This window comes from Phoenix dactylifera, chromosome 16 (genome assembly GCF_051530095.1).
Source record: "Phoenix dactylifera cultivar Ajwa chromosome 16, Ajwa_hap1_PhDact_Kaust_v1.1, whole genome shotgun sequence".
NCBI lineage: Eukaryota > Viridiplantae > Streptophyta > Magnoliopsida > Arecales > Arecaceae > Phoenix > Phoenix dactylifera.
This window is the reverse complement of record NC_143205.1, coordinates 18738615-18754211: the sequence shown is the minus strand read 5'-3', so window position 1 is coordinate 18754211 and position 15597 is coordinate 18738615. Positions and strand designations below refer to the sequence as shown.

Genomic DNA, 15597 nt, shown 5'->3' with positions numbered 1-15597 from the left:
GCTAAAAAAAACTTTGAGTTAATATATGAAGGGAGTGAGGCAAAGAATAATACATGGTCGGGTCAACATGCAATAGAAAGAGCATGAAGCAGTCTCCTTGTGAGGACTCGTGCGTGTGTATTTAGTTCCACATTGGTTATTTGCCGGATAGATCTTGGGTACTTATATAGGATCAAGGAACCCAAATATTACCTTCCGGCTAGCCATTTTAGATAAGGTCCTGGGTTCTTTCATATGGTATCAGAGTGGACGTGGCTCATAACCTATGTGGATTAGAGGACACTGCAGTACGGATCCATTAAAACTGACCACGGGCCGGTCGTGGTGTTTGTGATTAGATCTGAATAGATTTGAACCCTTAGCTTAACGAGGGCGTCAAGGCTTAAATGGGTGGGAGCATGTGAGGACTCGTGCAGGCGTGTGTTTAATCCCACATCGGTTATTTGCCGGGTAGATCGTGGGTACTTATACATGATCAAAGAATCCAAATAATACCTTCCGGCTAGCTATTTTGGATGAAATTCTGGATTGTTTCACTCCTGTTATTAAAATGGGCTACAACGCATTCAGATTCTGTGTTGGCAAAGCACAGTGGGCATGAACGGATTTGGTGGCGCTTGTGCATTAGAAATGTATTATATTTTTTCCCTATATATATATATATATGTGTGTGTGTGTGTGTGTGTGTGTGTGTGTGTGTGTGGGAGCGCGCGTGCTTGCTTAAAAATATTGTAGGCATAGTTGCATGATGCGAGAATTGTCCAGGTATGTCTGAGTACATTTGTTTGTCAATGAACTATTTAACTAATTAAATAATGTCATTTTACAGCATAATTAGGATCTCTCTCCATTTTTTTTTCTCGTCTAAAAAAATAAGTATAGAGTTTCACAATATTGTTATAAAACCTGCAATAAAAAATGACATATATCTTTTTAGGAATTTTACACATATAGCACATATATCCCTTCAAGTAACCTTATGTATATATAGGAAACGCTGTAATGTTTTCGAGGTATAATTACATTTGTTACTCCTCGTGTCAAAATGTATGGTATTGCTGGGTGATCAAGTTGGAAAGAAGTTCCATGCAACCAAAGTATTATCTTATTTTTTCAGTGTTATGCTATTGAAAAACCGTTCCTTTAGTTACATCACGAAGGTAAATTTACCTTAAATTTTGTTTATAAAGACTCTGAACGTATAAATCTCTGTAAATGGTCTGCTTCATCTGTTTAGAAGTCATACCAAGTGTTTTACCTGTGGAACATCTATTGACAGGCAGGATCATATGCAGTTTGTGGCATACTTACCGTTTCTATAACTCGTAATTGGAAACATCCATAGGTGCCAAGCTCTTGCCTCTTGGGGGAGCTAGAGCCAGCCATCCAATCTGCTGCACGTCTAGCCTTCCATTGGATGTGAGAAAATATTGTATTAAAAAATCTTCTGCAAAAGAATGGCGTCATGAGGTCCCAAGCATTGAGGCCAATCCTGAGAAGCAAATAAAAGCTCCTGGTCCACCTAGAGCCTACTTTGAATGACCGGCTGAACCAATATTAACATAGCAAATATTACAAGAACCTAACCACATTTTTCATCAATCACCTTGAATGAAGGCTGACTAAAACGTTTTCTTGTGAACAAAAATGATACGATACGTGCCATTGAGCATTGCAATGGCCAGGCTTAAGAACCTAAAATTTATTGAGTTTGATAAGACTATGTCTCTGTCATCCAATTTATAATTTCGAAAGCAGCATTGCAATGACCTGACTTAAAGTTGAACATGTAATTGAATGGAAGACTTGCTCCAGGAAAAAAATAAAAGCCATGATAAGCATTTTCAATCAATCGAACAGTAGAATTCAGAGGAGTACTATGATGGGCCAGATTTTTGGTACTGCCTAGTCTAAAAAGGGGCCATGAATGAGTAGAGGCACCACAAAGTTCAGAATGAACCTAACCTAGCTCAGCTCAATTATTTGAGATCAACCAAGTAGAAAGTTACAAAGTCATCATTGCATTCAATAAAAGCCAAAGCAGGGCCTCCAGGCAGCAACAGTGTCAAGATTAACATTTACCATGGCCAGCTGCTGGCGAGTCATTGAACAAAGATGTTCTCTTTTCTGACTGGTACCTGAAAGAAAAAAAAAATTTAAGACACCATCATCACTGCTGTCCTCTTCGTTCTCCTTCCGATACTTAGCACCATGAGATCATTCATCCAACGGTGGTGGCAGTAAGCAGGAAGTGAAATGTGACCCGTGACCTGCCTTTTTTCCATACACATGCAATAATAAATACTGCCATGCAACTTTATCAGTGTGTTTGGCACTGGAATTGATCCACTGTCCTCACATCAAAGAAGAATTTTTGTTGACAGGGAAGATATCGCCTGACTATTAACCCTTTCTACTTGTCGACACAGAGATGTAGCATGGTAGTGATGAAATCATGTGGAAGAACTGACACCCAAACCAAAAGTGATCCATGTGGTGCACCTGCAAGGAGAAACAATGCTGCAAGTGCGTCTAGTTGGAAAAAAATTAATGATGAATCAATGCATGCATTGATGTCATGAACATAAAGAATCTGAGAGATGTTTCTGAATGCTTGTGAGATTAAATGTGAGGTGATTGAATAAGAGTACGTGCATCCCCTTGAGGTATTGTAAGTTGGGTTTGTGTTCAAGATGAGAAAAACACCTGAGGTTGGTACACTTTATCCACTCAAAGTTGGTGAAAATCTCATCTCTGCTTTTGCTAATTGCTACTGCCAGCTAAAGAGATGAGAATTACTTCAGGGGAATTTCGGATCCTCATGTGATGAGTTGCAACAGCTTTAACTGCTCCAGCCACAACCTGGAAGCCAATTGTTTCAATTCATCGAGTCATTCCCTACAGTTGCTGTCCGAAATTTCCACCTCTATCTCATTAATGCCTCTTCTTACCCGACAGTGGGGGAGGAAAAGGGAGCTCTTATTCATGTAGGAATTAAATACCAAGACCCTGCTAGAATAAATGGCATTCAATGCGGAAACAGAATGATTACTAGCACAAAGTGGCAGATTGCACCAGGAAGAACAAACCAACGTACCAATAAGGATTTGATGACAATAACTGGCATGACAACACAAAAACTAAGGAAGGAATAATGACGTTTAGATGATAAAGAAGGTCTTTTGAACAAATAATAATCAAATATGTGGGGAGAGGTCTCATTAGACATATTCCTGGATATGGAGAAAGCCAAAAATCCATAGGGAGGTAAATGCAGTCGCTGACAGGAACATGAGTAACCACCATGCTATGTTAAACCATGTTAGCCATCTTCTTTTTAAGCAAAGATGACACTGAATGGTACATGATGGATTGAAGTATCCAACCATGTAAAAACAAGTATGAAGAACTTTTTTATTCATTACAAACAGTTTTGCAAAGATTTTGTGTCCTCTATAGGGAAAAAAAGAGACTGGAGATCAGATATTTCGAAGTTATCAAAATTCATGTCAATTATAATCTTGTGAAACTAGAGAATAAGGATAGTAAGCTTAGGCATTTGTGAAGTTAACACAATAGGCCAATGGATGGCAATAATTATTTCTCGCATATATACATTCTTTTTTACTTATTTCATAATATTTCTTGTACCAAGAAGTGGATAAGTCACTGAAACTAGGCTAGTTTGTCCAACAGAACCTAAGCAAACTATAAATAGAAAACAACAAAAACAGGGGAAGATGATTAATGGGCACAAGTAACAATAGTACTATAGTTTAGTTCAAGAAGATGCATGACAAGGATTACTTGTCAACTCAGTCGAAATTAGTCTCTTGATACTTATGCAAGTTTCACTTTTCTTTTAAACTTTGGTGTCATTAAGTTCCACATAAGTTGCTTATGGCCTCAAAACAAACACTGAAGGTGAGAGGTTGGGTTCGTTTGTCAATTGAGTCTATTGTAGATGCCAAACTCCAAGGAGCACGGGAAGTTATTAAAGCAGCAACGGATTATCTTCAACCTCCAACAATTTGGGTTGAGGATTCATTGAGGGCTATCGGAAGGTCGCAGAAAGCGTGCAAGGGATGCTGGCTGCAATTTCTTAGCCAGTCCTTGCTGCTGCCAACCTATCGCAGGAATGTGCTACACTTTAATATCTCTCATATTTCCTGAGAGGCCAATCAACCCACATATTGGCTCTTAAAGGAAGGACTTGCCAGTATTGGCAATGTTTGTTCTCGACAAATGATTTTTTTCCTTTAATTTGATTCACTTAGTGAACATGGATATGAGTGCATGTTTGTTTTAGAGTGCTTCGAGGGAATATGTGTTTTAGAGTGCTTAATGCCAGGTCTTACATTCTGTACCTGAAAAAAAAGGGAAAAGAAAAAAGAAGAGACAGGCCATTATTCAGACAATAGAGGTATTAAGTTGATCCGGAGTAAATTTGGGTCAAAGCATGTTTCTTCCTTTCTTCTTTTCTAAATTTTCATCCTTCATTAACAAGCATAATCAAGGCCTTAGCGTCATAGCTTAATTTATACCTTCTTTACAGGTAGAAATAACTCACAGCTCCACAAGTTACTACATAACCTGCACCTAAGCTGAATCATTTTTCTACACGTATAAGATTATATGTTGCATGACATAGAAGGGATTCTGGTGGCACTTCTGGCAAATCCCTGACCCCTCAATTGAGTTATATCCACTTCATATCAAATTCTTGAAAGTTTCCTCAAATTTGCATTTTAAAATTTTGTTAACTGTGCTGCAATCTGTAAGAAAATCTACCCTGGTAATTTTACACCAAAATGTTTTGATATTAAAAAAAAGAGAGAGGAAAGGCTACCATTTCCTTTACAGATTTTGTAACTTAGAGCTGACTGAAAAAAAGGAACCTAATAGATGACCATAACGTCAATGATAGAGGTCTATTGGTTCAAGATCTTGACTGTAGGCACCTCTTGATCATGAAGTGATAAATTCTACTCTGTATTTTAGAGTTTAGCAAATAAAAATTCTATACGGATTGGCTTGTCATATGAGCTTTCGGGCTTGTGCTACACAGAGGTGCAATATGGGCCATGACAGCCCATGATAAAAGTCATCAATCAAGCTTCACAGGCAATCAAGAGAAGCAATCTAGCAGGCTGGGCCTGGGTTGACACAAATATGAGGCATAAGTTGATATTAAGGAGACTGAGATAAAACTCTAGCATGCAATATAATACAACCTTTCTAACTCGACCTGATGCATGCAGACATAAAACATCTGAACAAGTTCTTTCCCCAGTTTTTTATGACCCTTGAACTTGTAATTCAGCAATCTTTCCTCTAACCTGTCCTATGGCCCTTTAATTCGTATTCCAGACTGACTTCTCGCTGGGACCGACTATTGCCAAAATGATCAAACCCTCTTTAATAAGTTTCCCTCAATTTGTCCACAAAAGGTGTAATGCTTCATCCAAATCTCAGGCAGTTAAACATTCTGAACTCTGCTGCATTAAAGATCACATGCCAACTTAGTCACCAACAATTTTGATCCATATAAGCATCCTTCTATATTTTTCCTCGAACAAGAGAAAAAGTATGATTTGATCCATCTTTTTCCCGAGTCTAAACTTTATTTGATAATAACAACGCACTCAAGATGATGTCGAGATGCAAATGTAGAGTATATTTTATATGTGCAGCATATTTTAATGCATGCATATGTGCAGCATTATATTATATGAACTACAATATAGTGATTATACAGGCATTTGGTGATTGTTTAGAGTGTGAAAAACACACATGCAATAAACAGAGACAAAAAAGAGGCCCAAAAGGATTGGGACATTCAAGGTCTCCCAGGCAGTGATCGACCTCCAAATCACCTAATGAACAAAAAGAACAAAAACATTTATCAAGGGGTTTAGAGAATACAAAGTCAAGAGTATTCAAAATTTTAAAAAGCAGAAAAAGCAAATAAAGATTTCCCTATCTAACAACTCCAGCAGATCATGTTACTCTTTGAGCTAAACCCAAGGATATACATTCATAAACATGCTTATAGAATTACAAAACAGATAAATTGGGCACATTTCTTCATAATCTGGGGACTAATAGAATGTATAAGTACAATGTGCCCAGGAGGGTGTCTTAGAAGGCTTGACCACCAATCAACTTGACAAGCTACAAAAATACCCTGACCACCCTCTTAACTAAAAGACATGTTCAAATGAAACTGTAGGATCTAAAAATTTTCAACAAGAAACAAATTACTGATAGTTTTTGTAATGCCATCACAAAACACAAATTTACCCCATGCCTACCATCCCATATTGAGAAGATAAGTAGCTGACTCTAAGAATAAGGAGGGACAACAATCTCCAATATGGCAGACATGAGCTAACACCAAAACCCATCACTTTCAAAAAGCCTGTCACAAGATTTCACAAATAAGATTCCCTCAGTTCTATATGCAGACTCTTCCCTTGAGTTGCCCAGTGGAGAGCATGGCTCAATTAGTTGTTGACTTTGATAGTCAGGCAGTTGTTCAAGTTTGGGTCAGTCAAGTTGTTAAGCTAGCCATGATCTGTTCTCCCGCTTTTCCACCACCAGGTCCAACCCTTCTTGCACAATTGAGCAATCAATATCTTTTTTCAAGAAACAGTCATGCAGAGATTGTGTCAGACTGTTTGATTCTTGGGAAAGCTTGTGTTCTTCTAAGCACACAACAGCCAACAAAGACCTGCCTCCTCTTTTTGTTTTGCTGCTAGATTCTAATCCTTCTAATGATATTGTGCAATTGGCATTCTTCAAGTTGCTTCCTTTTTCCTTTTCCCACCGAGCAAGCGCGCGCGCACAAGAAAGAGAGAGAGAGAGAGAGAGGCACAACCTAATCCACTTCCATCCAGAAAATGAAATGTACAAAAAGACCTGGGCAATTAATCTCAGACCTCAATAACCAACAAAAAAGGCGTAAAGAATCTCCTTACAGGTTACAGCAGACCCTCCCGCTCCCGCATAGACTATGTGTGGAATCATTGAAAAGGTGAAAGAACCTTGTGAAGGACATCCATAGTTAAATCCAACCAATCGATTTCCAGTCACACCTATATACCTGAGGATTAAGAAATTCTAATAGAAACTCCTATGTTGGACTTCTAAAGATCTTCTCGAAGATTAAACCAAGCACATTTTCCCCAGAGTCCAATACAAACATAACTATGCTCCACGGTGTCATCTAGAATAGTATTGCTTCCAAAGGCATCATGTTTCCTTAATCAAATTCGGTTCTTTTCGCATCACCCGATCTTAAATTCCATCATAATAAGTACCAAACCATACCAAAGAAGAACCAACTTTTCCACTTAAAGGAAAAAATCACCTATTCATATATAAATAAAGATAAGTTGATCCGTATGTACCAAAAAGATAAATTGATCCGAGCAAAAGAAAGTAAACAGAGGAAGCATACTAATATTTGGACAACCATGACCCAATGCGGCGATTTAGAACATCTCGCTCTCTCTCTCTTCCTCCTCAACTCTTTATGCGGAAGCCAAGATCGTGATAGAATTGATGAGAGTTAGGGTTCGGACCGGCTAGGGTTTATGAGACGAAGAAGAAAGAAGACGCAGAGTGGAATCGGAGAAAGTTAGGGTTCAGATTGGATATACCTGCTCCCGAGGAGAGGCCAAGCTGGAGCAATGGATTCGATTCGAGAAGCTGAGATCGCTATGGATTCGATTTGAGAAGAAGGCTAATGGAGGGAGTGAGCGAGCGAGGTGGAGAACGTGCGCAGGACGAAATTACTTATCGGTCCCTGGTCACATATTTCAATTGCTTAGAAGTCCGTCAATCAACAGTTTCACTGCGAAACAACGTCAAAGAGAAAATTATCATCAGATCCCCAAAAGATGAGAATATTATTTTCCGTTTCCTATGCTACGCAAGTTTTGAACTGGAGATTTGGGGAGCTTGGTTCCTGTATGAACGTGCAATTATTTACCGGTACATGAGTTATAAACCTTATCATCTTGTTATACCGAGACTGCAATAAGAAATAAGATTTTTGAAATGGATTTAACTTGGTAAATCTTTTACTATATTATAGAAGGAAATAAGATAGGGATATTCTATAATTATAGCAGCAGCATGGAAATCACGGCTATAACTAGTGACATCGTGTCCATTGTTTTCATCAATGTTTGAGTTATATTAATTGCATCAAAAGCTCCAAGGAAACTTTACGTGTTCAGCTTCTACTTCCTGTTAAATTGGTACTCACCTTTTATTATTATTATTTTTTGACCTTTTAGTGGGTGAGGTTGTAGGTACCTTTCTTATTATGCATATAACAAAAAGACTCCAAGTCCATCCTATTATGAAAGATGCCAAATTTAGTTCTAGGTCTTGTTATAATGATCGAGAGATCTTGTTAATGGTCTAATTTAGATTCATAGCCAGATGGTTGTTTGCTTTATCACTTTCTCCAACTTAACAAAATATGTTAAAACTATACCAGTAGACTAATCAACACCTTTTAGTATTGTTAATACCTTGCTAAGGGAGAAGGCCAATTAAGTCCCTGCAATATATTAACATGGTGAACTCTTACAGGCTATTTGAGTGCTTGGACAGCTTACCCACTTCTTATATGGCCATTGTAGGACTAGGGTACCCTTAGAGAGGACTAATCTTTTTTTCTAATAAGACATCATCAATAATACAACTTTAAAATAAAAATTAGAAATCTGGAAATCACAATTCATCAAAAATCAAAAATGTTTCACCATACCATTTCCTTGCGCGTTTAAAATACTACTACGTGGTGATTGGTGGACTAGCACATGGAGCTTGCTTATCATCCATGTAATCCTTGTATACAAGACCAAATTCTGACTACCATAGAGGATTGATGAGCCGAACAAGGAAGTAGTGTCAAGAAGCAGCACTCTACAATGAATTTAGCACCGTACTTTCAAAATTTTGCAATTTGGTCATCAAATTTAGCTATCTTTTCTTCTCCATTGTTACCATCCCCTATCTAAATTTTGGCCATAATGTATCTAGTAGACAATTTATGCAAGCATCAGAATTGCCCTTATTTTTGCTGCATTAGACATGATAGGTTTTTTCTGGGAATAATAATGCCTGCATCATCTTCCAAACACGAGCTCCAAAACTTATTCTCACTTCTGAGGTCCGTAGTGGAAAATTTTTCTCACTCTGCAACAGTGGATTTGATCTGCACTTACCAACTCGTTAAACTTATGAATGTGATTGATCTATTTACTTATTTTAGATGATTCACTTGGGAAATTGATGTTACTAATAAATCTCTCAGAAGGAAAACGTGGAGAGCGCTTATATATCAAATATCTAAGTCACCAACTTGCTTTGTTTAGTCTCACATTATTTGTGTGCGCTATTTTTTCTTATTTGTTGAAGAAACATGAGAGATATTTTTCTCATAAAAAAATGCTTCAGGTCCAACCTTTGACAAAAAAAAAAAAAAAAAAAATGAAGGGCTCCATGGCCACGAGGGACGTGGGATTGGTGCTTCACACCACGATCCCAACTTGTATTGCATTGATTTTGTATATAAATACCGACCAATGAAGCCATATGGCACAGAGCTCTTCTCTAGTGCCACTGTTGGATCCCGTAGAACTACTCCTTCCTCGTACCACAGGGCCGCATGCGACGTTGGATAGGTGCTTCGCACCGTAATCCCACCTTGTATTGCATTGATCCTATATTTCAATACCAATCCGTGATGCAATATATATGGCAGGAAGTTCTGGGCCTCGTACGCTTCCTGGCATGCTTCACTAAGACAATAAAATTTGCTTTGAAAAATCTGAATTATCGAATGTCTGACTCAACAATTATTACCACACTTGATTGGGGTACCTCATCTACGAGGATTAGTGCGAAAATGCGTTTAGCTGCATTGATTGGGTATTGAAAATATTATGTACTTATATAAGAATAGAGAATCTAAATAATAATTTTTTCTCGTCAAACTTTTCGAGCATGAAAAAGGAATCTATATATATATATCTATATATATGTATGTATATATATAAATAAATATAATATATACATCAATACATACAGATATATCTATATGTATGAGTGTATGTATATGCTGAATATGCCTTTAGTTTATAAGCTTTACATAGGCCAAAAAAAAAAAATGAATCTTTTTGTTGGAGTAGAATGTAGCACAATGAGCGGTACGAAACCTTCTACTCTGATTCTTAAAAAACCCTCATACTCTAGAATCTCCGATTTTCTTTATTGAAACTTTTGCATTTTTTTTTCATTATTCTCTGTCTGCTACAATAATATATCTGCATACGTGTATGTATATCAAATGTCCCGTGGATAATATAGTAAAGTCTACAAAGCATGTAACGTCAGCCCAAGTTTTTGAAAAATTATATTTTATAATATAATATTACTCATGTGTTATGACTTGATGTGGTAGCAATCGACGTGAATGACATCAACTTCTAAAACAAAGCTTGTGATTGGAAGCAATTTCTAATTTTCTACCATGTCAATTGACAAGAGACCTTCTTGCGGGACCCGCCACTCCCCCGCCCCCGAGCACTCGGATCTCCCCGCCACGTGTCGTCGTCACACTCGCCCTCTGGCAACTCTCGTAGCACCCATGTGATAGCTTTATCCCGTTCCCGTCCCCTTGGGTCCTCCGTCCTCCACGTGTTCCCTCTTCCCCAGCAAAGAACGTATAAGAGAGAGAGAGAGAGAGAGAGCAAGAAGAGTTTCCAAGGGTGAAGGGAGGCCGTTGCTTTTGGTCTTCATGGGCTTCTGGTGAAGTTGATTGAAGGGGAGTTGATTCTGGCTCATGTTTGTAGTGTTTTGATTGTGGAAGGGACAGCTGAAGTCTTATCTAGCTGGTGGAAAGTGATAAATAGTGAGTGGTACTGGTGGTAATGCTTCCGTTTAGTCTCGTAGTGTCTTTGGGATTTCTGGGTACGTTCTATAGAATAAGCATTTTAGTTCATGGAGTCTCGGTATGTATAAACTATAAAGTGGTGGTGGTGGTGGTGGGGCATTTCATGTTATTGGAGTGGTGGAAATTTTCATTAGAAATTTGAAAACAGAGCACCTGTTCCAGTTTTCTTTCTGCTGTTTTGGGATTCCGTTTCTGCTCATATTTTGTTTATCTGGCACTTCGTTCAAGAAATATGGGAGTTTTATAAGGTTTTTGTAAATGGGATTTGGTTCGTTGACTTAGTCTTTGGTTTCAAAGTCTTTCTTGTTGCATGCTTTCTAAAAGGATTGCTTCTAGGAATGTAGGTCTTTATGAGAACACCCTGAACAAAGCTTAGTTTTTTAAAGAAAAGGGCTTGAGTGCAAATGCATTTTTCAGGTAATCCAGATTACAAACATGCAACTTGAAAGGCGTTTACGGATCTAGCAAGTTATTCTTTGAATCCTATTAGAGAGTCCTCTTGATATCGCTGTTCTAAAGCAAGGTTATTTTGGTTGTGGATATGATATATAGAGGATTGACTTGACAATAACAAAAAAAAAAAAACACAGAACTCTTCGGGCCCTCTGGGATGGCAATTTTGATGCTACGGGTTGTGTCTCCAGTAGATACCTCAGCTAGCCTCGGGTGGTTCGAGGCAATTCGAGAAGGTCAACTTTCAGGCTGTTCAAGGCCTGTTGGAAAGGTTCTGATCCAAGTTATGATTGGAGGCGGCAGAGGAAGACGCGCAGATGGAGTTTGTGCGCACTGTATGCCGATTCAAAGTATGCATGCGTGGTGTTTGAGCCTGAGAAGAACCGCAATTTCCCAATATTGTCGAGTTTAGTAGCAAACCCGGCAGGCGAGGTTGCGATATCTTCAGAGCAGAAGGTTTATGATGTGGTGCTGAAGCAGGCGGCATTGGTGAGGAAGCAGTTGAGACCGGATACGGCGCTCGACGTGAAGCCAGACATGGCTATTCCAGGAGCTACAACCTTGTGGAACGAGGCTTATGATCGTTGTGGAGAAGTTTGCGCAGAGTATGCCAAGATCTTTTACCTTGGTTGGCTCTCATATCCAATGTTTCATCTTCTATTTGGTTACTTATATTTTGGTTAGTTCGGACATGAATTTCTCATGCATCTGATTTTAATTTTGCCTTCCTCCCAGGAACGCTGCTCATGACCCCTGAAAAGATATGAGAGCTATCTGGGCAATATATGGTAATGGATCGAAATAATTACCAGTATATGTAGTTTCCATTTGTCAGATTTCAATCAATGAGCCTGAAATTATGTTGAGAGCTCATTTATGTTTCTCCTAGGCGTTTTAGATAGCTCCGAAATTCAAAACTTACATTTTTCCTTGGCGCTCATGACAGTCAGGAGTCCTCATGCATGACATTCGACCTATTTTCTAGTGGCCAAAAGAAGGGAGTTTTGAGGCTTGAGAATGTTGAAGTTCAGCATTTCACTTGTTTGTCTTGATGCCAATCAATTATCTCAAGGAACATCTACATATTTACATCTCTCAATAAAGGCTCCAAGTTCACATTACTTATACAATTAGCAAAAAAACATTTTGCCTACCACTTTAACATTTCCAGTTTAATTTTCAGCCAATTGATAAGCACATAAACATATATTATCGATGTATGCATGGAACTCTACTTTGAAGGATGCTAGCAATACAAGTTTTCCATTGATTGCTGATCCAGATTCTGAGTTTCTTTGCACATTTCAGCCGTTCAAGGACATCATTGAAGGGATGCGGATGGATCTCAAGAAGTCGAGATACAAGAACTTTGATGAGCTCTATCTGTATTGTTACTATGTAGCTGGGACTGTTGGACTAATGAGTGTGCCTATGGGCATTGATCCAGAGTCGAACGCAACAACAGAGAGCGTATACAGTGCTGCTTTGGCATTTTGGAATAGCAAACCAGCTCACCAATATACTCAGGGATGTAGGAGAAGAGTATGTGAAAATCCACGAGTGTTGCTTTCATACTGGCATCCTCAAATTAGAAAATGCACCAGCTTACTCCACCTTTTTATTTGCTGCTACGTAGCCAGGTATAATAATGGAAACGAGTATATTCCACTATAAGAAAAGTAAATTTTTTTGTTATTCTTTTGAGTAATTGTTGGGTGATTCAAAGGGTGGATCGAAGATTAGATGGATGAGAAAGTTTTTGTTTTAAAGATGGATTTGTTTCAAAGAATTTTGCTTCTTGGAAGTGGGAGTCTGGAGTTGTTCTCGGTTCGTTCTTTTTTTAATTTACAGGTTCTTGAACAATGAGAAACAGTCCGACGGGAGCTCCACATGCAACTGCAACTATCTAAAACATCATAACCATCCTAGTTTGTTCGATGCCAGACCTCTCTCACGTGCATTCCCACGCATGACCAAAGGCTGGCTTTTTTTTTTTTTTTTTTTTGTCAAAACGGCATTCCATTTTCATTAAATCAAGTTTGAGTACATCCCGCCAAATCAAAAAAAAGTAAACAATGCAACAGATGGGGAACACCTGCTAAACTCGTCCAGAGTGACGTGCCACGTATGAGGCTACCCAGTCCGCAGCTCTGCTCATCTCACGAAATATATGACCAATCTGGACGGCGAACATCTCCTGAACCAATCTGCGAATATTCCGAATCAACGGTTGACCGTCGCCATACCTATCCACTCCCCATATTCAATCAATCACCATGACAGAGTCTCCCTCGATACATAATCTGTCGACACCCAGCACACATCTTGCATACCGGATGCCCTCCCAAGTAGCTCGTAGCTCCGCCCCAACAACAGTCAAGCCAGGTGAGCTCCGACCACCAGTTGCAATCAATTTACCATAATGGTCCCTAACAACAAAGCCTACTCTACCAGAAGCTCTATCCATCGCCATACCACCATCAAAATTTACCTTAAGATAACTAGGAGGTGGGGGTACCTAAGAGAGAGAAGCATATCTAGGCGCTGCAATAGCAGAAAAGGTACCCAGATATCCCTAGCTTTCTAGACACTTACTAACTTCCTTTGGGAGAGTAGCTTAATGCCTTGCCATCATTTTCTTCCACGCAGACCGGCTGGTGATGTCGGCCCACTAGGCCTTCCCATGCCCCTTGTGTTGGTAAGGTGGGCCGCAACCCATGGGAATTCTTTTCTTGTTCTTGGAGAGCTGTCTCTCGTAAACTTCGAGCAGCTTGTCAAGCTTCTCCACGGCGGCCTGGGCCTCAAGGTCTCACCACATCCACCCGGGCCTCGTCCGCCGGCGTCCCGCCAGAAGGTTTGGCCCACGGCCCGCATACGTGGCCGCGTGGTACCTCACAATGGCACGTGATTCTGAGAACAGAATAGGTGAACACAATTACATTCATAATAAAATTATTTAATGCACAAGATCCATAGCATCAGTCGTTATGCTTTTAAAAAAAGATCAACATTATGGTGGATATCAGGATATGTAAATGTAATAAGTGAACGTAGATTAATTGCCACCTCTTCTTTTTCTACTACTATTATAAAGCCCTCTAGCCAGTAGCACTGGTGAAATCTTTTTTTTTAAAAATATTATCTTGGCCCCACAAGATTCCTTTTATGCCACACACTCCATGAGTGATTATTTTTTATAAGGTAGGATATAGATTGAAAGATTTTTCGCGTGCATGGTACATATAATATACCGGTCTATGTAATGAGGCCAGTGACTATTAGACTGGTCCATGTAATAATTTCTCTAATTTTGTAATCAAGATGAGATGTTTTTTTTTTTTTGGAGGGGGTGGGTGGGTAAAAAAACTCTAAGGACTTGGTTCGCAGGGAGAATTTTTGCTCAACAAAATTTCAGGGAAGCTGATTCCGTGAAACATGATGTTTGAAAAATTAGTTTTGGCATGTTTGATAGACCATGAGAAAGTGGTACATTCCAAAATGACTTATCTTTGGTTGTGTGTCTACTTTGAGAAAGTTTTGTAAAGCATATATTATATTCTTAATAAAGGAGAAGACTTTATCCATAAATTTTGATGGCTTAAAAGTAGTTTTGAAAAAAAAAGAATCTAATTCCCAACCGATGGAAAAGTAACTTTTCTATGTTCTTCATGAATTTTTCTTTTCTATTACATATGAAAATTTTATTTTTATGGGAATGCTACTTTTTTTTTATCTCTTTTCTTTAAAAATTCCAACCAAATAAGAGATTTTTATGTATTTTCGGTTGACCACATTTCCCCCCTTTTTCTTTCCGCATATCAGAAATTGGAGTTAGAGTGCATTTGTTTTCATCTGTCATCGAGTGCCGAAAATCTTATACAACCTAACTGCTTTTTATACTCCTCTCCTTTGTCTTTCCTCTTTTTGTTGTTGCTTTGTGTCTTTTTCTGATTTTAATAAATTTTCAGTGCATAACGCTTTCACCCTCAAAAGAAGCAACCGCAAATCTTTCGATTTCATGATAGATAAATATGTTTGGCTCTCGTATTTTTTTTTTTTCCGAAGGACTTCAACCAAAACTATAGCATGCAAGTGCAGAACTGGTCATTTTAAGAGAGAGGAGTCTTGAAAACACAGACTCCTCTTCTGAGTAGGGATTTTCTCAATGA

The 15597-nt window shown here is 38.7% G+C and overlaps 1 protein-coding gene across 1 annotated transcript; it reads left to right on the top strand.

Moving 5' to 3' along the window:
- The first annotated feature begins 11585 nt into the window (after positions 1 to 11585).
- On the top strand, positions 11586 to 13294 carry LOC120104242 (phytoene synthase 1, chloroplastic-like). The gene is made up of 4 exons (XM_089927689.1): positions 11586 to 11763; positions 11856 to 12022; positions 12737 to 12970; positions 13280 to 13294. Exons 1-4 carry the CDS (start codon positions 11586 to 11588, stop codon positions 13292 to 13294), a joined length of 594 nt encoding a protein of 197 aa, XP_089783815.1.
- Positions 13295 to 15597: the final 2303 nt, after the last annotated feature.

What these genes read in the sequence shown, in the direction of transcription:
- LOC120104242 (XM_089927689.1), top strand. Translation starts at nt 11,586, where the DNA reads ATGGCAATTTTGATGCTACGGGTTGTGTCTCCAGTAGATACCTCAGCT. An exon ending in AGATGGAGTTTGTGCGCACT is followed by an intron (nt 11,764 to 11,855) that starts GTATGCCGATTC and finishes CAAACCCGGCAG; the next exon opens with GCGAGGTTGCGATATCTTCA. An exon ending in CTTATGATCGTTGTGGAGAA is followed by an intron (nt 12,023 to 12,736) that starts GTTTGCGCAGAG and finishes TGCACATTTCAG; the next exon opens with CCGTTCAAGGACATCATTGA.